This window comes from Anopheles funestus, chromosome 3RL, assembly GCF_943734845.2.
Source record: "Anopheles funestus chromosome 3RL, idAnoFuneDA-416_04, whole genome shotgun sequence".
Lineage (NCBI taxonomy): Eukaryota > Metazoa > Arthropoda > Insecta > Diptera > Culicidae > Anopheles > Anopheles funestus.
Genome location: NC_064599.1, coordinates 29,867,519 through 29,889,961, shown reverse-complemented (window position 1 = coordinate 29,889,961; position 22,443 = coordinate 29,867,519). Strand labels below are relative to the sequence as shown.

The 22,443-nt window shown below is 41.1% G+C and overlaps 1 protein-coding gene across 3 annotated transcripts; it reads left to right on the top strand.

Annotated features, from left to right (window-relative positions):
• The first annotated feature begins 3,899 nt into the window (after positions 1–3,899).
• On the top strand, positions 3,900–7,310 carry LOC125769084 (troponin C, isoallergen Bla g 6.0101-like). Of its 3 annotated transcripts, none has more exons than XM_049437521.1 (6): positions 3,900–4,288; positions 4,662–4,689; positions 4,976–5,242; positions 6,035–6,166; positions 6,272–6,292; positions 7,201–7,310. In XM_049437521.1, the coding sequence occupies exons 1-6, from the start codon at positions 4,235–4,237 to the stop codon at positions 7,203–7,205; spliced, it is 507 nt and encodes a 168-aa protein (XP_049293478.1). In that variant the 5' UTR covers positions 3,900–4,234; the 3' UTR covers positions 7,206–7,310. The 3 variants fall into 3 exon arrangements, with proteins under 3 accessions (XP_049293478.1, XP_049293476.1, XP_049293475.1); XM_049437519.1 differs by lacking the exon at positions 7,201–7,310 and adding an exon at positions 6,691–7,199 and having other exon boundaries at positions 3,906–4,288; positions 4,665–4,689; XM_049437518.1 differs by lacking the exon at positions 7,201–7,310 and adding an exon at positions 6,691–7,199 and having other exon boundaries at positions 3,907–4,288.
• Positions 7,311–22,443: the final 15,133 nt, after the last annotated feature.

The following is a 22,443-nucleotide window of genomic DNA, read 5'->3' as shown; positions in this document are numbered from 1 at the left end:
ACGTAGTGCTTAAGGCATGATTCAAGCGAGCTTTCGTTTGCTTCATTGGTGGCCGCTTTAAAACATTCTACTGGCATGCGATGCAACTGAGATTATGTGGAAGCGGATGCGTTCGTAGCATTTCTTGGAGGCAACGCTCCAGGAAGCAAAAAAAAAACTTGAACATTATATTGGCCATATTTCCATTGACGCAAGCTCGTTGCCACATCACGTACGAGAATGTTTTAAAATAATAATGTTCATTACCATTCTGCAACATGTTTGGGCAATGTGTGTATGTTCTTTTGGTGTTTTTTTTTATTCTGTGTTCCGTCAAGCTTCATGAAGAAAGTAAAATTTGCACCCACCAGCAGGAAACACAACGCGGAAACAGGAATATTTATTTTGTACCATTTTGTTTTAAAAAAAGCGATCATATTAGCAGCATGTAGTGGTACAGGAAAAATGTATTTTATCCTTACCAAACACACACATGTACGCGCATCCATGTTCAGATGGAAAGGTTTAACACATAAAGGAAAGCATCAGGTTGCGAGTCGAGAAAAACTGTTTCAAGCAAGGGAAAAACGGTGCACACAGGATATGTTGAATGGTAGCACCATTTTGTTGTTGTTCGCTTTAGTTCGTATGGTTTTTTAAAGTAGTGCCAGGAGTGCCATGCGGGTAGAAAAAACATTGTTGTCGGTTGATGGAGAAAATGTGGAAAATGGAAACTTGAAGTTTCCCACCAGTTGCTGCTTGGTTCTTTATTGTACCGTCATGAAATTGAATCTTTAAAAAAGTATCATGCGAGGTGGTGTAGTAAAATAGTAAAAATAAAAATTATTAAATTCAATTCAATGGAAAAACCCTATTAAAATTATTATTAATATTAAGATGTCTTTTTTTAAATATACTTCTCAAACGATATAAATTGCTCTCAAATACAAGATTTTTTTTTAAATAAAATATTATTATAACATATCTTCTGCTTAAGAATTCCTACGAAACGGTACCAACATTAAAACTACGATTCAACTACAGGTAAAAAGTTATACATTGAATTCCGACTGTCCTGTCAAATCGTTCACGAGTGAAAAAGACTTTTCTGCTTTGCTACACTTCCTTGCAGAACGGAATGTCGACATAAAGCTTATGTATACTATATAGCCTCCGATAAGCCTTTTTTGTCGGAACATGACACCGTGTACGATGAATCCACTTCCTTTATCCATTTCGATGGCAGTCGACAGTGGGATGTGTTTGGTTTAATCTCTGTTTTAACAACTTTTTGCCATTGGCTTTATCCCTGACCGGTGTCTGAAGCTATTTCATATTGCTTTACTGTAGTGGTATCGTTCTGTTGCCGTCTTTTTTTTCTCAATGGAATATTAAGTACATTTAAGTATTTTCCGTGAAAAGGGGTTTTCCCTTTTTTCCATGGGTTTGCCTTTCAACTTCTTTTCATCATAATTTACTTTGTTATTGATGTTGGCATTAAAAATTCTTACTGATACCATAACCATTATTAAGTTCCAGTGCACCACCCTTTCCCGTGCGGAGAAAAAAAAAACATCTCAGCTGCTTCTGGTCGTTGCTGCCCTTTGAAACATTGATGAACCCGAGGGCTGCCTTGCTATTAGTAACCCAATCACAGTACGAACAGGCCAAAAACTTTGCGGATCGATTTGATTTATCGTTCAACGTCCAGCTACGATAACTCTCCACGTGCGTTGAAGGAACGGAAGTTTAGCGAGCTTAAAGCATTGAGTTCGATCCTGCCATGGTAGGATTACGGTTGGCGAAGAATATCGCGCAAGGATAGCGTCCGTCTGGAGATGGTATTATGGTCGTACGGATGGATTTCTGCGCTCACTTTGCTAAGCTGATAGGAATTACGGTAAGCAAGGATGGTGACTTCAGAATTATGTTACCATTGTACTATTTGCGGGGCTTCAGATTGGAAAATTCAGGAAAATAGTTGTATTTTTCCTGATTAAATTTTCTGAATAGATAATAAACTTGACACAAGTTTAATGCTAAAAGTATAGAATATTTTATTTTTATGTTATTTGCAACAACAAATATAATTTTACAACAACTTTGTGATAAAATATTACAAACAGTATCGGAAACTTAGCATTGGTTTTTCTCTCTTTGGCGTATATTAAAATGCACCAATTTATTTCCGTTCGGTTTGCCGAGGTCAACCCTTCGTCGTCATCGAATCAAACATGGGTTGCGACACATTTTTTTGCAAATGGAAAATATCTCGGCTCTTTGCACGAGATTTTATGAACCGGTCATATCGGGCCCTGTGGGTCAGGTGGTCGCGATGGGGCAAATAAGATAGCCAGTTTTACGGACGTAATGATCACGAGGGCCAAAAAGCATTGACGATAACCCCATCAGCTCGTACCAGCTGGCTGTGTGGCATGGGCCGCTGTGACACGCTCATCAGCCTGACCGGTGACCGGGAAAGGAATGTGAAAATTCTATTTATTATATTTAATTTTAATGATTAATGCTGCCGAAGTGTGCGGCATAGACGGGACGGGTGGGTTCTTGCCATCGTCGAGCGATCGAGATGGGTCACAGCAGTCGCCGTTTGCAAACACATTGGGCGGAAAACATTATTAAAAAAAGTATCTAAGTGTATTTAGTTTTTGATGATCATTTCTTTAAGTACAAGAAGAGATGAAATTCTAATCTTACTATAAGTATTTAACTAATTTACAAAAAAATGAATAAACACAATAAAATATATGAAGCATTAATAATATAACGACGATTAAGGCAAATGAATGCTAATGAATGAAACAAAAAAAGAAGTGAAAATCACATCAATTTTAAAATATGTATATGTAAAAATATGCATATGTAAATATGTAAAATAGCTAAAGATAATAGACAATAATTATTAAGATAATAATCAGAAAAGATCTAAGGATATATGAAAAATATTTCATATAATAAAAATAAAATTATCAATAAATACAAGGAAATATGAAATATATAATAATTTAAAAATAAATAAATTAAAACAAATTATATAAAATACTTATGAAGTACAACAACAAATTTGACCAATTTGTCAGTGAACCGAGACACAAAGTTAACGACCAAATTGGCACCCAAAATGCGTCACCAATTAAAAAAAACAAACCCATCACGGCCCAGCTCCGGTAAGATTCAGAATCAGCGCCAACCCAACGTTACGCCATCCACGTGAACTGACAACGTTTCCCTGAGGGAAATTCCTTCATTTCGATTCGATTGAATCCATCGCCCGTCGTCGGTTATGTTCTTTGCGCTGAGCTGCACGCGCTCATCCCATCATCCGGATCGGACGGGTGTTGATTGCAACGGCCACCGTTCGTCAGATCGCCAGGTGTTAGCTGGTGTACTAGCTTCAGAAGCTTTTAACCCATCCCAGTGTGCATGTGGGATGCTAGTTTAATACTTTTTCCCGCCGTCTCTCTCTCTCCCTCCCTCGTTCTTTGTGGTAAAGGAAAAGTAATGGCAAACATTTCAGTACACTAATTACGCTAAGGCGGATTGTGGGTTTAGCGTAAACGATAGAAAAACGTGATCAGGTGTGTTTTATTTTTCCTGCTCGGTCTGTCTACTGCATCGCTCCGGAGTAATCGAGTCGTGTCCAAGTGTATATTAAAATCCTTCACTTTCACCACACAGTGGCAAGCGAAACGCGTTTCGGTGCGTGAGGTCGTTGATTGTGCGTACGTTCGACCTTGCGAGGAACGAAACAACACAATCGACGAAGGTACGCAAAGGGTGCGCAGGATGGTGCTCACAATGCCACCGGTGCGGGCAGGATGATCTTTCATCAGTTCTAGTCGATTGCAATACATCTCACGTCGTTGTGTGACGTGGTGAAAAACTCGAGCCACCGGGCTGACAAAGTGAAAGTGTTCCCAAGCGGCATCCACGCATCAGCGACTGCATTCGATTGTAATCGATCGTACCGTACTGCGTTTTTCCTCGCGTTCACGATCACGGTTTAAGATGCACCGGTGAGGACGCACCGGGAACCAGTTCGCATCAATCTGCACCATCCGTGGGTTCGTTGGTGATTTTTTTGTTGTTGTTGCTTGGTGCATAAACGATTCCGGCTCGCTTAAATCTTTACCCGGTACAATTTAATTCAGAGCGATTTGGGCTTTATTTGCCTTCGAGTGTGCTGCGTTTTTTGTTGTGTTTCCCGTCGTCGAATTTTCCAGCCAGCCAAACAATAATGTCGGACACAATGTCGGATGCGGGCGAAAGTACGGGATCGGGCTCAGGAAAGGTAAGTGGTACCAATTGTTAATGGTGATTTACTAGGTCTGGCAGTGTCTGGGGTTTTCTTCTCCTTTTTGCCAAACCCCGGTTCGAGTGCAATTTCGTGATCGATTCGCGAATTTTCCGCACTCCAGACGGTTGAACCTTCTGTGCGCCATTGCTTATTTTTTCATCACTTTCTTTGTTTTTCTTTCTTTCTCTCACTCTTTCTGTTCGGCTTAATTACTTAATGGCGATTGTTTGGGGTGCCTAATTTTCACACTTCCCATTCGTTGACGATGGCCGGTTCCTGTCTGTGTGTGTGTGCGGTACCACGTACACATTATCGTGCGGTGAATTTGGATTTAATTTGATATGATACACTCTCACCCGTTGTGCAGCAGGAGCTGAGCAAAGACCAGTTGAAAGGTAAGGAAAACACCGTACCGTGGCAACGGTGGCAGTACGAAGTACGAAGCAAAAATCAACAAAATTAAATCCAACACTGTTGGGCACGTGAATTCGAAAGTGGTGATTGAATTTTTTCTCTCCCTATCTTTCGGTTTTCTGTCTGTTGATTGAATGTATTTCTGTTTTATTTTCAATCCATCTATTTTCGTCTCTTGAAGTTGTGCAAATAAATCGCACATCTAATAATCGTACCTGATATGGTGTTGCCTACCACGATTTTGTTTTATCTTCTTATCCTTCCCAGTGTTGCGTGATGCGTTTAATGCATTTGATAAGGAGAAAACGGGCAGCATTTCAACGGACGTGGTCGGTACCATTCTGGAGCTGCTCGGTCACAAACTGTCGGAGGAAGAGCTTGAAGAGGTGATCGAAGAGTACGACGAGGATGAGTCGGGTCAGCTGGAGTTTGATGAGTTTGTGGCGCTTGCCTCGAACTATGTCGAGCCAGAGGAGGATTACGATGCACTGCGAAAGGAATTGCGCGAAGTGTTCATGATGTACGACAAGGATGGTAAGTTTCGGGCTGAATATTGCAGTGAATTCTGAGGATTGTTTTGCAATGAAAGTTTCCTAACAAGAAAAGTGTGATGCACGTTTTTATGCATGAATTCTTTTTCCGTGAAAACGGGAACTTGGTTTTTATGCTTATTTTATTGAATGATTCCACCAATCCAAATTGGTTCGCTCTTGTACGTATCGAGCTGGGTAGAATGCAGTTCGTGCGAAACCAACCCGGTGACGGTGTTTTGACGAAGGATTTTGCAATCCATGTCAGGTTATTTTTAGCATCGTATCGTAAAAACCAATAGATTGGGTGGTGTTCTCGGTATTCACAGACTGGTTGGTCGAGGTTCGATAGTGCATCTAAGCCATGAGTAAAAGAAGAAAAAAGCAATACATCGTTTGCACCTATCGTTTTCAATTTTTATACGCTTTTCGGCGAAATGCATTTTGAAAGTGAAACGGAGCAAAAATAAATTTACTAACAAGCAACAGGACACTAATCGAATTGTTCTGTCATGTTTATGCCAAGTGGGCGACAGTAGAAAAAATTGATAGTAAATTGGATTGCATCAATGGGAAACATCTAACATGATTTAAAGCAATATCGCTCCTGATTTCTGTTACAATTTGAAAAAGATAAAAATTAATTATTGGCTAATGTTGCTAGCTATTATTGTTAATATTGAATATTTGATTATTTTTTCCGTAAATTCAACATTTATTTCTATTTCTTGCTTTTGTAAGGAGTTTATGATATTGATTTCGAAAAAATATATTAACTGATTTTCCCTTCTTATAGCCAAGGGATACCTTCCCGTTGAAGAATTCAAAGCTATCCTCCGAGAACTGGATGGTGCCGTACCAGAGGAAGAATTGGACGACATTGTGGACGAAATTGATGCTGATGGATCTGGCACAGTAGACTTTGAGGGTAATTTTATCAATTCTCGACGACCTGTAGAATTCCTTTTTAATCTTCTTAACATGTCTTTGCATACTTTCGTACATCGAATGCCTCTATTCACCATTTGAGCAGAGTTTATGGAAGTAATGACAGGTAAGGTCGTAAAAGAACAAAAGAAATATTACATAAATGTAGTGTTAGATGCACTTGTACCGTGCCATGTTACTACTACAGCATGTTACTAATTACCGAGTGCAACTTGACAGAAGTGAGCAAAACCTTTTGCTGTAAACTCCAATTTCCAAGTATACTTTGCCAAGAAGTATACCACTTTCTTGTGGGCTTACTGCGAGTTCGCATAATTAACTTCTTCCTTTGTGCTGTTGTTTTTCCCGTCCAGATCTTGTTCCTGCCTGGCATATTCTTTCCTTCCACAGTTTGTGTGCGGGTGTTTGTGTGTTATGTGTCTGTTTGCGGATTCGCTTACAAGGGAATATATGCGCTAATTTGCTTTCATCCTGACCCTATGGTTCTTACCCCCCGTGCTTTAGCTGACTACTACGCGTAAACACTAGATGCACAGCTTGCATATGGGATCCACGTGGCTGCACACAAAACCCGGTACGGATGACGCACACCCTATCCACGTGCCGGCAGCATGAGGAAGATTCTGCACCGCTTGAGTACTTTCGCAAACAATCACCCACCATTTTTAGATGATGTGCAGATGTGCATTGTGGAGTCCCGCACGCTTCAAGACGCTTGTCAAGATAGAAGCAACAGCACCAGTACATAGATGATATAAAACAAAAAGACTAGATAATTAGAAAAACAAACTATGTGAGAGAGAGAGAAATAGACTTGAGGAGTGGTCTCGTACTTCCCGGTGCCACATATCTGTGAATTCATCATTCGGCACCGGATAGACGAGGACTCAGCCACTATGTTTCATGTTCACTCGCAAAACCGTACCATACACCTGTTTTCCCGACCATCCGTCTCCGTGCCATGGAGGACTTTGTACTGTAACTGAACTGAAAATAAATATTTCATGCTTTTAGGATAAGTGTATCTGTTTGTTTCGACAACGAATCGAGAAGGAAGGATGGAGACGAACGTTGCAGGAGTTGTTGAAAATAAACAGTAAAAAAACGAATGGTGCTCAACCCAACACCCAGGATATCATGCGTAATTTGTTTTCGAAACTAAAAAAAAACATCATCACGTGACAGCTCCTCTGATGGTACTACACTTCAACAAAGACAAAAACTCACACATGTTAATCTTGCGTACGCAATCAATCAAATACATACACGCACAGAGAAATTCAGAGGAACGAAATGCTCCATCCGGCAGTACAGTACAATCCTTGAATCGGTAAATGTGCAAGGAACCTGTTAAGAGCTTCCGTGGAAGCAGAAACTTTGCAGCAGGAACCTAAATATATTCATCCGTAGTTGGATTAATGGAGTGCAGTTGCTTTTCTCCTCCCTTGCTACATTCGAAAGACAGCCTGGAAGGTAAGAAGAAAAATTGGTTCAACCCGTTTTGGGAGAACGATGGTTTTTTGTAAGAACGGTGCGCTTTCAATGCTGTTTCCTTTGTCTGTTTCTGTAATTTATTCTTTCCAAATCCAAAAACCCTCATTCAAAACGCACACACTTACACCAGGTAAGTTGATTTAGGGGTTGATTTGTTTGAGCACGGGATAAGATCGTTAGCGTTTAGCGTTTCGTTTCTTTGCGTTGTCTTGCGAAGGTGTACTTCGAGTGGAGTGAATAATTTGATTTAGTGAAGTATTTAATGACGGTGTTGGTGGTGTTTTGTGATGAATGATTATATTTTTAAGATAATGAATATAATCCATTTTGTTGACGTTTCTTCAGTAGACTTACTTTATTTCACAAAAGATGGCGCCACCATTCTTAGTCGATAAGTCACTTTTTAGTGCCGGGTCACAAAATTTTTAATAAATTTTGAATTAGATATTTCATAGATTAAGGTACGAAAAAGACGTTTAGTACAGATAAGAGATGTTTTAGAATTTTCTATTACTTAGTGTAATTTACACTACAATTACTTTTTATTTTAATAATCTCTATATAATAGCGTATCTGGCCATGTTAACTTATCTTTTCAAGTTGCAATTTCTATGCATTCGTAAGCATACAAACCACTCCAATCAACATGTCATACGATTTGGAACAGCCCATCCAAACCCCAACGAGCGACACCGCTTATAAATCCGCAGGTTCGCTAAGCAACATGTGCTGTTGCGTTTGAATATCGTTTGGCACAACTTTTCGCAACCTCATCGCATCGCTCCGTTGCTACCAACTGGCCCCATTGTCGGATGCAAGAAAAGCCAGCTTTTCGCATTAAAAGAAAAATCCGCAACACACCGGGTGCCCTTATTTTTGCACACGAACATATATTGCAAACACGCTGTTCTTCGGCGCTGGTCTCAACTGGATGATGCGTGAAATGGGTTTCGAATTCATCACGTCGAGGGTGTGGATCTTTTGCTCCCAGGACGTTACATTCGATGCAGCTCATAATGGAGCGATGAGGAATGTGCAAAGCCTCACACCACATTGAGCAATGGACTTCGCGCAACGTTCGACTCTATGCGCCCAACTTGTTAATGCAATTTTCACTCGAAGATGTCTGCCAAGCCCGGTCCGGCAAGGTGGATGGGAAATTGATTAGCGAATATTTTGTGTGCAACCTCGACCGATCAAAAATCGATGACGATTCGATGTGCGGTCGATACGATTAGGATGGTAAATAGTGGCACACCGTAACGTGCCCGTGCTAAGGTTGCCCTCAACAAGAAAAAAGGGGGCTGGGGGAGATGTGAACAAGAGCACTGTTGAAAATTTGCAATTGACAGCAAATAAACTGCCAGAACGGTGTAATTAATGTGCCGGCATCGTGTTGCGTCTGTGACACGCTCGTGCTCGTGAATTTCTCGTGGTACTCGAGAAGAGTTTTGGCGGGCAGGTGTAAAGACTGGTTTCGGGTGACCCACACACACATCGCGTCATCGTGACATATCGCCAAAAGCTGACCCACTCACCTGCCCATCGCTCCACACAACGGACGAAATGTCGTCCAACGGTTCGTCCACCGTTCAAGGACCACTGAATCAGGGCAGAGTGTATGAACATTGATCGAATTTCCATATTTCCATACGCCTCGGATGGAATCTGTAGGCAATTAATCAAATAAATACGAGCCATTTGGGTTACCTAGGATGGGGTGCCTGACGTCTCGTGGGGTCTCGTACGCACGTTCGAACATATCCGCTTTCCTCGTGTGACCGGAGCAGTAATATTGGCATCGTTATGCATACGATCTAGATTTTATGAAGCAGAATTTACATACAGTTTTGAGTACTAGTTTTACCCTTGTGGGTGTGACGAATTATGTTGGGGACTACTTGCCGTAAATTATGTGTACGTCCAACTATTTTATTATTCATTTTTCTAATATTTTTAATATTTTTTTAAAGCCTTATTCCAAAAGGATAAATAATTATAAACAGTTTTATGCAGTTTCAGAAGTTTCAAATAATTTTTTTAAATAATTTATGGGAATATTCAATCTTAGAAAATATATAACGAATTTACGATAATATGTATTGGCTTTGTTTTGTTGCTTCTAGCCATAACAAACTTGAGGTCTGTTTTGATACTTAAATTGAAGAATGTAATGAAAGAGATACTAAACGAAGACAACATGGTGACCCACTCCAGTTATCCGTTTCTGGTAATCTATCTAACATTGTTTCTTAACAATTATTCCTTTTTTTATTTCATGAAATCCCCTAACACACACGCATTTGAAATGCAATTGCAATTATAAAACACAACATTTGCAGATGCACACGAAACGAGTGTTCCCACTCGCGAAGCATTTCCCTAAACAATCAGCGCTTGGGAAAAAGGTTCACCGCAACATTAAGGGGGGCTGTTTGTTTATTATTTTACGCCAAAGGTTTACCGTTGCAAGTGCACGATGCATTGTAGTGCGATTCGCGCTAAAGACCGAGAGGAACGCAATCGCAACAAAGTGAACGAATGTGCAACTCATTTATTGTTCGCCAATGATGAAGATTCAAACTGTGATAAAGCTTTCCGAATAGGGGTAGCGCGCTGTTTAGTAAGAGGAGTGAAAAGCTGCGTTTTGCCACTGAAATTGTCATCATTTGATTGTTTCTTTGATCGTACCCTTGACAAAAACAACGCACCGTTTACGCGATATAATGATATGTTTCTTTTGACAGCTTGAGATGATTTGTGCGTGATGCAAACGGTGGCAACTAACGATCATAATGGTATCTTATTTATAACGATGCAAACGACAAAATTTGTTACTCCAAATGTGAAGGTTTAAGTCAAATAAGCGTGTAGTTGGAACATTGATTCGGAGGACTAAAAGGGGTTTTTTTTTTTTGAAATCTTCTTGTAAAAAATATACAAATTTGATAATAACGTTTAGAACGGATCCAACCAGTGAATTCAAAGACAAGACGCCAAAAGACCAAAAAAAAACAAAAATTAATCATGAAAAACCTACTCTGCCACCTCCTCGGGTCATATCACTAAAGCTCTTTCCGACGACACGCCAACCAGCTTCCTTCTGTACAACTTTTACTAATCATTTTGAACATTTTATGGTACCTTTATCTGCTGTTAGAAGAACATTAGCAGACAAGCAAAAAAAAACGCACACAATACATTCTAATCCCGCCATGTTCACCACCAACTTCTTCGAATTCCGTTCTACTCTTCCCATGAGATTCCGTTCCAATAAAACGCCGGTCCCGGAAGTTGTTCACATGAACATGGAATTCAACTTTCGGCTAATGTTACCCCTGCTGGAGACCGGAATCCGGCCCAAAACGAGCCTGATGCGTGAATTTCAATCCCTTACCAAATGTACCGAACCCTTACCGTGTGCACACTGCCCACTGTTGGAGCATGGTGGCGTTACGGCAATTAAGCTATCATGGTGGCAGTTCTCTCGGCGATGGTGGTCCGCACATATTTACCACTTTTAGTGCTGTTTCTTTTACTGAGTTTTGTCTGGGTTTACTTTCCACCTCGAAAAACACGCACACGCTCAGCCCTGTCCGCTTGAACGCGTGCAAACGTCGTCAATAAATCATCATTGTCCAGGGTGTAACATGTAACGTTGCGTTCCCACAAACAAACAGACAAGTAAATGTCCCGCATTTGCTCCTAGAAACAACATCACTTACAACCGTTCGAAAATAAGCTTGACAGTAGCCGAAAATGGAAGGGAAAAAACTTTGTCAAATCAACCCACACGTTGATTAGAGGCAGTTCGTCAAAGTCTCCCACTACCAGTATTGGAAGATTGCAGTTGTTGAAGAAACTGATTGCACTCGGCAGGATCACGCTCAACCTCAGGACAATTGCGTAAGCAAAGGTTTCGGTGTTTGTTTCTTTTTGTTTTGCAGCCATCGATGAATGAAAGCTGTGGAATTGAATGTCAGCCCGGCTAAGTGCCGCCTGCTACCGATTCTCTCTTAGACAGTGGAGCTACCAAGAGGACAGGACGTGGCCCTTTACGGTACCGAAGTGAGTGAGAAATGAAGTCATTCACATGACCGTTCGTACCTTGTCAACCATCGAAACCATGAAAGCGAAAGCACAGTGGGGTTTTACCGTGAGATCGATCGCGTTTTAATCAATTGTGTCACGATCAATGGAGATTTTGGAGAAATGAATTTCAAACTGTTATGGGTATTCGTTTTTGCATTCGACACATTGATTAATTTTTCGATGGACGATGTCTTTGTTCGGTGAAGAATAGTACTGTTTTGATTAATTTAAAATCATCAAAACTGTGCTCTTTGTGGTAAGAGTTTTTTGTTTGGACGAAATAATCATCCACGAATTTCTTTGTTAATTTGATTGATTGTTTCCATGTCTTTATAATTATTTTTTTATAAATTATTGTTTTATCTCGTTTTATATATAATTATTTGAGTTTTTCTTAAATGACTTTTCTTACTTCTTCCTTTTTTTTGTTCCTTCCAAACAATATGAAACTTTCAATTTACAAATCGCTAAATCGATTCAATCGAATAATTTCGTTTCAATACTAAAAACTGATTTTGAACACGTTACACAATCGTTACTAAATGTAAATTTTCAAAACATTCATTGTTACATCCCACTAAATAGGTAGTACCATGATAGTTTATATTGTCATTTACATTACCTTATCATTTAGACAATTTTTAAACTTCTAAAGATGAGAATATGCTTACTACCTTTCTTCAAGTATCAATAGACGTACATACGCTTTTAAAGGTAAGTATAAAAATTTGATAAAAATATAAAAATTCAAAAATATAATCCAGTCCATCTTTTTTTATTGTTTTTTCATTTAAAATTGCTTGAAAATTTTAGGCCAGGAATAAACTTTTACCGTTAACTATTCTCAAACAAAAAATTATATAAAACATTATAGACCGAATTAATGATTCCAATGAAACACTAATGGATCGTTGTACAAGCAATCTTAACAATATATCACTAGGATCATTATGCGTTGCACAATAGAAGTATTAACGAAAAGTTGTGTCTCATGCCTTTCTTTACTGCCATCATTTAATCCATCTCCATTTTTTTTATGCCACCATTTTTGTGTCCCTCATGTTGCTATAAAGATGCCCAAAAATTAACACATCACTTAAAATAACACTCAAAACGTGTCACATTTGCAACACGGCGCTTAGTGCGCTCCGTTTCGTCACCCGTACCCAAATCTAGCAGCCAAATTGTGCTTGAAGCTTCGTGGCACCTCAAATTACTTGTGCTTGTCGTTAAGCCATTTTTACTATCAAACAAGCGAAAGCAACATTTAACACCGGTCTTGGGTCGGTACCGTTCGCTTGTTCAGCTTTCAGTATGCTGAACCTCCCATTTATTTTGCAATTTAATACACTCCATACTCTAATTCCAAAGCAAGCTTTGTCTATCTCGGTTCATGGAATGATTAAAAAAAATAAGTTTACCCCGCAGTGGACAGACACACACTTATTGCTCGGTTTCTTCACATCATGAAAACGCGTACCTATCGTAGTGGAGTTGCGTGGTCAAACAGCTCTATCCAAGCGCAGCTTATAATTTTCCCCGTTCGGGTAATGTCGCGCGAAATCTCCAAACGCCTCCGTCACGCAGTCACGTTCGAAATGTGCGAGGCGAGCAAGGAAAAACCGCCCGACCTGGGCGTTAAGACCTGTCCACTCGAACGGCACTCGTTTCCGGCCAGTGCGGATATACTTTCCCTCTCTCCCTTCCTTCTTTTTCCGCCCATCTACAGCCATCGTGAGGGACGTGAGTGTCATGTGCAGCACGGTACAGCATCGAAACGAGACAAACAAGACCATCAAACCGTCAACGGTCGAGCAAAACGTTGTCGGTGTCAGTGGAAAGAAACGGTCCATTGCTGATTTTCTCCACCACGGACAGGTGGAGAAGAATGGCAGGCAGTGCTAAAGGGAGCTGAAAAAACAAACCCCTCCGTCTGTCCCTCCCGGAGCAACAGTTTGACCAGGGCTGACAGGTTACGAGCAGCAAAATCGGACGTATACGAGTTGTAACAAACAAAAAAAAAGCAAAGCGCAAGATGTAAAGCTGGAAGGTGAAAAATTATGAGCCAATAAAAGTGGAATGAAAATTTAAAATCAAATAAACAGAGAAAGCATTGTTGAATTGATTTCATTAAAAACGACGAGCTAACCGAACGGCTGCAGCGTACAAAGTAGGCAACTGCAAAACGGCCACTGCCACCGGGTGCCTCGGTCCGTCTAACAACCGAACAAACGGTCGAAGAAAGCCACTCGAAAGCCCCGAAGATCGATGGCTGACGGTTGATGGCCGAGCTGTCGTCAGGGTAACCGTCCCAGGCAGACCACTGCACCACTGCAGCACGCTCAAGCCGGAAGTTTTCACCTCACCGTGAGCCTGAGGTGGGTTTGGAAATTTTGTGCACATTTGTCGCATTGGTAATTGCGAGCGAACTCGATCGTTGGCCCCCTTCTTTTCTCGCACCTCCTCCCGCCCGTAATGGAAAAATGCAACACATTCGATAAAAGGCACATCAAATGCGTTCGCCTCGAGGCGCATTCAAGTCACCGTTGTCAGGTGCAGCGTTGACGGGGTGTTTCGTCCACGGTGCGACAGCCCAGGGAAGAAATGGTTGCAGCGAACGGATCGTGCGCACAGTTTGTTTGCTGCACCGTTTGAAGTGATGGTGTCAGCATGAAGTGAGCGAACTGATTTGATTAAAACGGTCCGATAAGATAATTTTGCAGCACAAAACGGTGGGAAACGGTAGGAAAATGAATAAAATTCTGCGCGCAAAAAAAACGGTAAATGATTTGCGAGCCGCACTTGGCCGCTGACAGTTAATGCCGATCGATGTCAGCCGGTGATTTCGATGCAACACGGGACTGAAAATGATGGATTGTGCCGTGCACGTTTTGATGCGGTTGTTTTTGTGTGGGTTGCCTGTGTAGGTGTTGGCGAGAAAAGGGACCAAATGTGGGCGAGTGGTGAACGAGTGAAGGGTTTGTTTTATAAGGCTTTAAATTTATTAAGTAGGAAATATCAATAATAATAATTTTTTGTACTGTTTAAATTCACAAAATGAGACAAAGCTGTTTTTTTATCAAATCATAAATTATTATAATAAATATGCCACTAATTTTATTTGTGTTCCTTGTCTTTTCTTGTCTTCCTATATTAAAATTCTTATTCTAATAATGCGCAATTCTCATTCGTACTCCTCTCACCACAAACTTCCAATTAGTTTATTTCCTTTAGACACTTAAGTCGCTGATGGATAACCAAAAACATAAGATTATTTTGTGTGTTGTGTTATAGTTCAAATTTACGTTAATGGGTTTTATTCTAAGCATCAAATTCATGGATGTTAATAACAATTCACGGGATTATCCTCTTAACTCCTCACTGAGTTGAGTCTAAATCTGTTTGCTTTTAACTAAAATTTAAACAATTTCCTCATTCAACTGAATGGTGTTCGAGAAAAAAACCACAAAATCGTCCAAATAGAATTGGTTTCCGGGACTGACATGTAAAGAGACGGATTGCACTCAAATATGATTTAACTAGTAAAACTGAGCGAGTGAAAATGGTATTCGGCATAAAACTGACAACATATTTAGACATTAAAATATCCCACACAAATTGACTGGCCAGACGTGCAGAATCAAAATAGCAACTTAACATACCACAAACGATCCGAACCGATTTATTGACTTTTAATGTCAAAGATCCCGAGGCCATCCTGTCCAGCCGGCGGATAAAGGAATGAAACCACCTTAATCCCATAAAACGCAAGCAATTAAACTCCAACAACTGTTAGCACCGTTCCCCGATAGCGTTTAACCAGGACAACCGAGATAGATTTGACAGATCTTCACGCTTTGCCGTAAAAAAACATGATCACGATAGCGACGGTTTCCGGGTTTTTTGATGGGACATGATTGTCCTGTGGTGTGATTGCTGTTTTTTTTGCACGCTTTGTCCAGATAAAGTGTAGCTGTTAAGCCGTAAAACGTTACGATACACTCATGCATATCCGCTATTGTATCGTAAATGTAAATTGTGTGTGGTTTTTGAGTTGGAAGAGAATAGAATCAACATAAAAACGCGTGTGTACAAAACATGAGCTGAAAAGCTACTTTCTAGCTAAAAATTCTAGTTTTATGAGTATCACCATTCTTAATGTCAAAGTTTGAGGTTAAATTTTTCGGCCATTTTGTTGCCCGAGGGTTTTGGGAAGAATGACACGGTAATGGTTAGGATATAAATGCAAAAACAAAACAAAAACACACCCCTTATTTGATTCGCTTCTAAAGTTCTATTTCCACATCGTTTCCACCCTGGTTTAGTTGTGTTGACGCGTGTGAGCAAATTGCAATAACCTGTCGGCGGAAATGAATGCAAATAAAAATGGTATTCAAAAGCAAACAAAAAAAACCCCACCGACCGGCGTTTCTGCATTCCAAAACAAAGCAAAAAAGCCGTACACAAACACCCGATGCTGCAGTTACGGTTCTGGGGAATGAAATCGTTAACCAAAAACGCAATCACCAAACAAATTGCCGACGAGGCAAAACGTTATGAGCGTGAGCAGTGAGTAGCCCCATTAGTGGACACTAGTGGCAATTCATGCAAAAAAAAAAAAAACACTCACGCCACGGTTCCAAATATGCTTCAATTTATGGGTCCACCCGTGTTGCACCAGACCGTAACACGGGAGGGTGATCTGCTTTACCCGAGAAGTAGGTAGTTTGATTAACTCTCTAGCTTCTCATCCTGTTTTCAATGCGAAGCGTTACGGCGTAGGTAACACCACATCGGTCAAGATTTTAATCTAAATCTCTAGAATCAATTGCTGCCCGGGTTGAATTGGCCGCCCCCAAACGAACCACCTTCGGCGGGTGGTTTGAATTTCAAAGCTCCCCCTAACCTTTCGAATGTTGCCAACGAGAAAGAAAAACACATAGCGATGACTTAAACGTATGCGACGCGATTTCGCCACCGCCAATCCAGTGCAAAAACCGTGGCAGCGATTTGTTCGGTCTGGCTATTAATTGAATAACTGGAAGCCACCGTGGTCCTCCTCAGTCAGCAGAGAAGCACTTCCACCGATGCCTCGTCGGCGGGTTGTTTTATGCCTGGTGCCTTCCCCTCCCCGGACAGACATACAGCAGACACCCCGTAATCATCGGACACCACAAACGCCGCTAATCGTTTGCGTTGTTAAGTCTTAACGAAAGACCAAGCTTTCAAGCGTTGAAGAAAATGAATCGAGCAAAAATAATGAACCCGGAGGCTTTCGAAAGGGACAATGTGACCGCGTCCGGGGTTTCATTTTGCGGGATGGGCGAAGGGGGGATGATTTGAACCATGTGGCAAATATTCCTTTACGTATGGCTGACTTTAACCTACTTCCGAAACAACGGGTTCGTCGTATAGGGAGCGCGTCGTATCCAATAACCGAAAAAAAAGATCATACAGTGAACCCCACTCGGGGCCACTAGGGTACTGGGACATTGGATTGCGTAATCAGTGTAACGCTCCGTGGGTTGTAGAATTGGCAACCACTTTCGCACTAAAAACTCTACCAAAACCGTTTGACGGGAATCAATTAAAAAAAAAACAACTTTACCCTAAAAACTAAAAAATCTCCCACTGACTAGTTAGACATTATTTACTGCGTCGTTTTAAATTTCTTTCCGAAAACTCCCAACCGATCTGGTAACGAAAGCTACAAATCATCCGAAATTTTAGCAAGCATTGGCTGTCGATAATCGTGCTACGGGTTCGAACTGGGTCAGATCAATATATTTCTTCTGTTTTTTCCCAATTCCCCAATTTTCAAACGTCCCGCTAAATCATCGAACCAGCTGCAGAACCTCGATGACAACCTGCCCTGCTGGTCGTGAGTCGTTCACCGTAGTTTAACCATAAGATAGGAATCGTAAACGCAAAACTCTTTCCCCACGAAAAAATGCACGAACATTAAATGAAACAAAACACGTCATAAATTTTAGCCCCAAAATTCACAAGTTCATGTCGATTTCATGGTCAGCTCTCACGATTAACCTGAACGGTCCAGTGGGAATGGAATCGTGCCTTGTAGCCTGCGGCGGCGGGCCACATTCCCAGCATGAGCGTAAAGGCGCATGCATTAACTCCTACAACCGAAATGCTCTTGGCCGTGTGTAGTAAAATGATCCTAACGCATTAAAGATTGTGTAATTCATGCGGTTAAGCGATCGGTTGCGGAGGGTTTTATATTGCAGAAAGAAATTTAGCTTCGAGAAAAAAGAACGAAATTAATTGTAAAAAATGTGTCTTTAAGCAATCGTTATGGAACAATCAAGATCAATTATCATTAAAATAAAGTTCTTTGATACTATCTCCAGTAGCAGCGAGATGAGATCAAGTACCAAATGGAGATGGAAAGGAGCACTTGGCAGCACTTGTTCCATGCTGCAGGCAAACACATGTAACATGTCTTTAAGTGCACAATAAAACGGTTCATTTTTTTATAGTGCAATCTCTTCTCCGCCGGGAGCAGTTTTATCTGAACTCCTAACCACCATTAGAATGTCCTCGTGATAAACTAAACGTTTATCTTTTTTTCGTAGCTTCAGAAAAAAAATCGCTTAAAGCATTTGGTTTTTTTGAATGCATTTTTTTGACCGTTCCAAATCAGTTAGGAGAGAAAAAAAGTTATTTCATCAGAGTGGCAAGGTTAAATGTAGCCAAACCCATGTTTCTTCCTCCCAACCGAAACATCACCGGTCGAAGTCGCACGAAGAGCGAGAGAGAAAGAGATCGTATTTGGATTTCACTGGAATGTTATGATTTATGAGAACGTGATAAATGAAGCCACATCGGCCACGTCGCCGGTCAAGAACTTTCTGAAGGACGTTTTCTGAGCCCCAGTTTGGGAGCGGTCCGTCATTTCAATTTGCCTATCAAAACACAATCCATTTAACGGCGAGAGCAATGGCTTCAAACGAGGCACGGCAAGATGTGAAACGAGATCGAATCTAAACAGTCCTCACCGTCAACACTTTGTCGAAAAGGGAGTCTTATTAATAACCGTTTTTGGGGGGAGCAAAACACACACAAAACGTTCACTTTCGAACCATAATGTACCGGCTTGCAAGCCGGTGGAGTCTCACAAGCCTTATGCTGCAGGTGTATACTACAACGTCCGAATAATGAGATTAAAGCTTTTTTAGAGCAGGACTATAAGAGTGTGTGTGAACAGGGGAATGAAATTAACTTCAAACCACCTTCGCTAGGAATGGGAAGATTCTTGAGATTAATGGCTAATTGCGATGAATGGTTTCGTTTGACACTGGAGTTCCCTTTCGAATGCGCATAAAGTTACGACCCTTGTGCCTTGTGTTCGTTTCTCCTAGCCGATAACCATCAATCGGTTAGTGTTTGGAGCCATTTTTATGTTCGCTCGGCACCTCACGAAACACTGGGGTGGCCCACCAAATAAAGGCCCACCACAAAGGGTCAATTTAGGCGTCGCGCTACAAAATATTGACGCCACGATGTCCGAATGTCTTACGGCGCGACGCACGAACCGTCGCACTTGCCGCCTCACATACCGTACACCTAAAACAAAAAAACTTGAGAAAAAAACAACTAATTTTCAAGGTTTCACTTCCTGACCTTCAGCCTCCACCCTGTTCGGCTGTCGAACTGTCGGCTCGTTTGGCCCATCCTTTGGTCACTCTCGTTTCCACACCCAGTTCGTGACACGTAAGAGGAACCGCCTGAAGCAAACCATCGGCCGGCCTGGTGCCGTACCTTCGACGCAGCGTAGTTTCACACGATACTCACTGGTGCGAGGGCGTTCTGGCAGAAAAGTGCTTCGATGCGATGCAGTGACAAAAATTAATAATATCCGTCATAGCACCAGCCTCGCTGAGGACACGGTGACCATCGACTGACATCGATGGATTGAGCCTTTGTTTTTAGTTCATACAATTTTTCGAGGGTTTTTTGTTTATGCCCCGGTCAGCGCACCAATTCAAGCGTTCGAAATAATCCTTTCTAAATCCATCGTTTCCACCCATTTGTTCTGAGTCGAAATAGATTTGATTTGCTTTTGCCGTCATTTACAGCGTTGTTTTTTTTTCGTAAGATAAATATTTTTTGTAATGCGATCGTCTACGCTTAATCGTCTTATCATGAAATGATTAATGGTGCAGGCCTGTCTGCGGGCAGGTGTTTCGACGTTTCAAGATAACAAATTTTCAATGATGAGTGATGGGAAAATGTTTTAATATAATTTCCTTATTCGAAGCTAAATAAATTAATATAGGCTTGACTTTTTTACCAATTACAATGTAAAAAGAAGTAAAAAGTAAATAAAAATTATATTATCATTAAAAGTGAAGATTTTAATCCATCGTTTAAGTCTTCTCTTCTATAGCAACTGTATTGTACATAAACGCCGGAAGGTATGCAACACATTTTCTTAATTATGCAAAAATAGCCATATCGCTAAAGCAGACGATTCTGTATTCTAATTGTACTCAAATTTACTGAAGAACTATATTAAAATATATTTTGAAGTGTGATAAGCCTATAACTCACCACAATAACCTACATATAACCAAGGGAAGTAATTTGTTTTCCAAAAGCTACTCTCTTGTAATGCAAAATTACATCGTGGGAAGTAATGAGCGAAACCCCTTCATGTAAATACACTCATATTTTTTCACAAAAAAAAAGCTTTTATACTTATATGGGCAGTAGAATAAAGCCTTGAGAAACAATTATTTTAATTCATTTATATTCTTTTGTTTGATATATATAACACGCAAGTCTTTCTAAAACAAACATAAAAAAACCTATATAAAAGAAAAACTACACCATTTTTCATTGCACACACACACGGTTCATAAATCAATAAAAGCAGTGAGAAGTAAAGAGCAACAAAAAATGGAGCACCTGGTAGAAAGATTATGCCATCGCGCTCGCGCAAAACATTTTGCTGCCCCACAGACAATGGAGTCACTGTGTCTGCTTTACAGCGGTAAGATCAGGCCTGCAAACGATCGGGAACTTCTTGCACTTTGGTCACGCAAGATTACGCAGCAAACGCGCGTATGTGTGCGCGCGCTTGCACGGATTCCGTCACCTCATACTTTGCTCTCGATGCACGGATTTGATCTTGTCTTGTGCGCTCGTGCGCCAACGCCTGGAATGGGACGTGCAGCGGTTTAGCTAAAGGGTTATGGAATTTCGATTATGTCTTAGAATGCATCTTGCAAGTGCACTCTGTACACACACTCGCCATTGCAAATGCATTGTTGCATTGGTGCAGAAAAAGGTTGTTTTTCCGCTGCTTATGTTTCTAACGCTCCACAAACGTACAGCACGGATCGTTCAGCCCGGTACGGTGAAAAGATTAATTATTCAAATTCACCAATTATAAGGCAAAGTAAATTAAAAGCGTGCTGTTTCATTTTACCCATTTCATCTCGTTACCATCGACACGCGGTTTGCAATGCGTTTTGTTAGTTCAACTTCATTAGTAGCAAGATTGATGAACGGTTTGTGTCTTGGCTCAAAGTGGGGGAGCTGTTTCTGTGCGGTTTGATCGTTTCATCATTAGCTGCGGCAACGAGTGAGTTTCCTCTTGCAACATGGACGCTGTGCGTGTGTTGGTCACCTGATTGGCTCCACCTTCCTTGCAAAGTCGTTTCCAAATGCTCTCGTTCGTTGGCTACTGTCAGGTGGAGGACTGTCAGGTACGTCAGCTTCAGCCTAAAACCGACCCGGACTCGACCCGTACCCCATCAATCACCGGCACAAGTTGGATGCATCGATGCATTTCTATCAATAAACTATCGCGAGACCCTTGAAAGACCACCATCAACAGGTCCATCACCACGGTTAGATCTGTTAGCATTGTACCATTGTAGATGGAGGTTCGGTATGGAATGTAATTCTGCCCTGATGCCGCCGGCTGGGCGGCCGTCGTTCAACGCCAATCAACGACTCATTAAAAGATGGAGTGAAAATGTATAAGCAAAACCCCCGAACGGAATCCTTTCCTACAAATCACATACGATTTCGTTTGGGGAGCACTGGAAGTGTTTCAACGACGCTGTCTCATGCTTCGCATCTCTGTGACACATCACCGGCGTGTGCTCGCGTTTATGTGTCGGCATGCTCGTATACATTATGTAAGTTAAATTGTTCAAAACTCTCCCCCGAACTGTGTTTCACCCCCTTTCCCGCCCCCCCCCCACCGTCTGGTAATAGGTTTCGCCACACGTGAACCGCGGGTAGCTTGCTAACATCTGGGCAACGTTCCCGGTATATCGTTTTCTTCGCCGGCACCGTACAATTGGAACAGTTGCAGTCAAAGTTTGACGGCCCTCGTTAGTGTCGGCCTTTGTCGGAGATAATTTTAGAGGACGTTTTGCTCCTGCCGACTACCGTTAGCACAGTGTGTTATCTGACATGGCAACATTTCATAGCCAGAGTTCGTAGCAAATGTGTGGATGGGACAGACAATGTTTCGGTGACTAATGGCAGTTTAAATTGTTCACCCAGATTGTGATATGAACTAATTTTGATAAAGAGTGAAAGCAATGTCTTCCAATTTGTTGGTGAAATTGGGTTTTTGTGCGTGGTTTGGAACGAAGAAAAACTTTTTTTTTGAATTTTACAAATACTCAGTTC

What these genes read in the sequence shown, in the direction of transcription:
- LOC125769084 (XM_049437518.1), top strand. Translation starts at nt 4,235, where the DNA reads ATGTCGGACACAATGTCGGATGCGGGCGAAAGTACGGGATCGGGCTCA. An exon ending in GAGCAAAGACCAGTTGAAAG is followed by an intron (nt 4,690 to 4,975) that starts GTAAGGAAAACA and finishes TATCCTTCCCAG; the next exon opens with TGTTGCGTGATGCGTTTAAT. An exon ending in TGGCACAGTAGACTTTGAGG is followed by an intron (nt 6,167 to 6,271) that starts GTAATTTTATCA and finishes CCATTTGAGCAG; the next exon opens with AGTTTATGGAAGTAATGACA.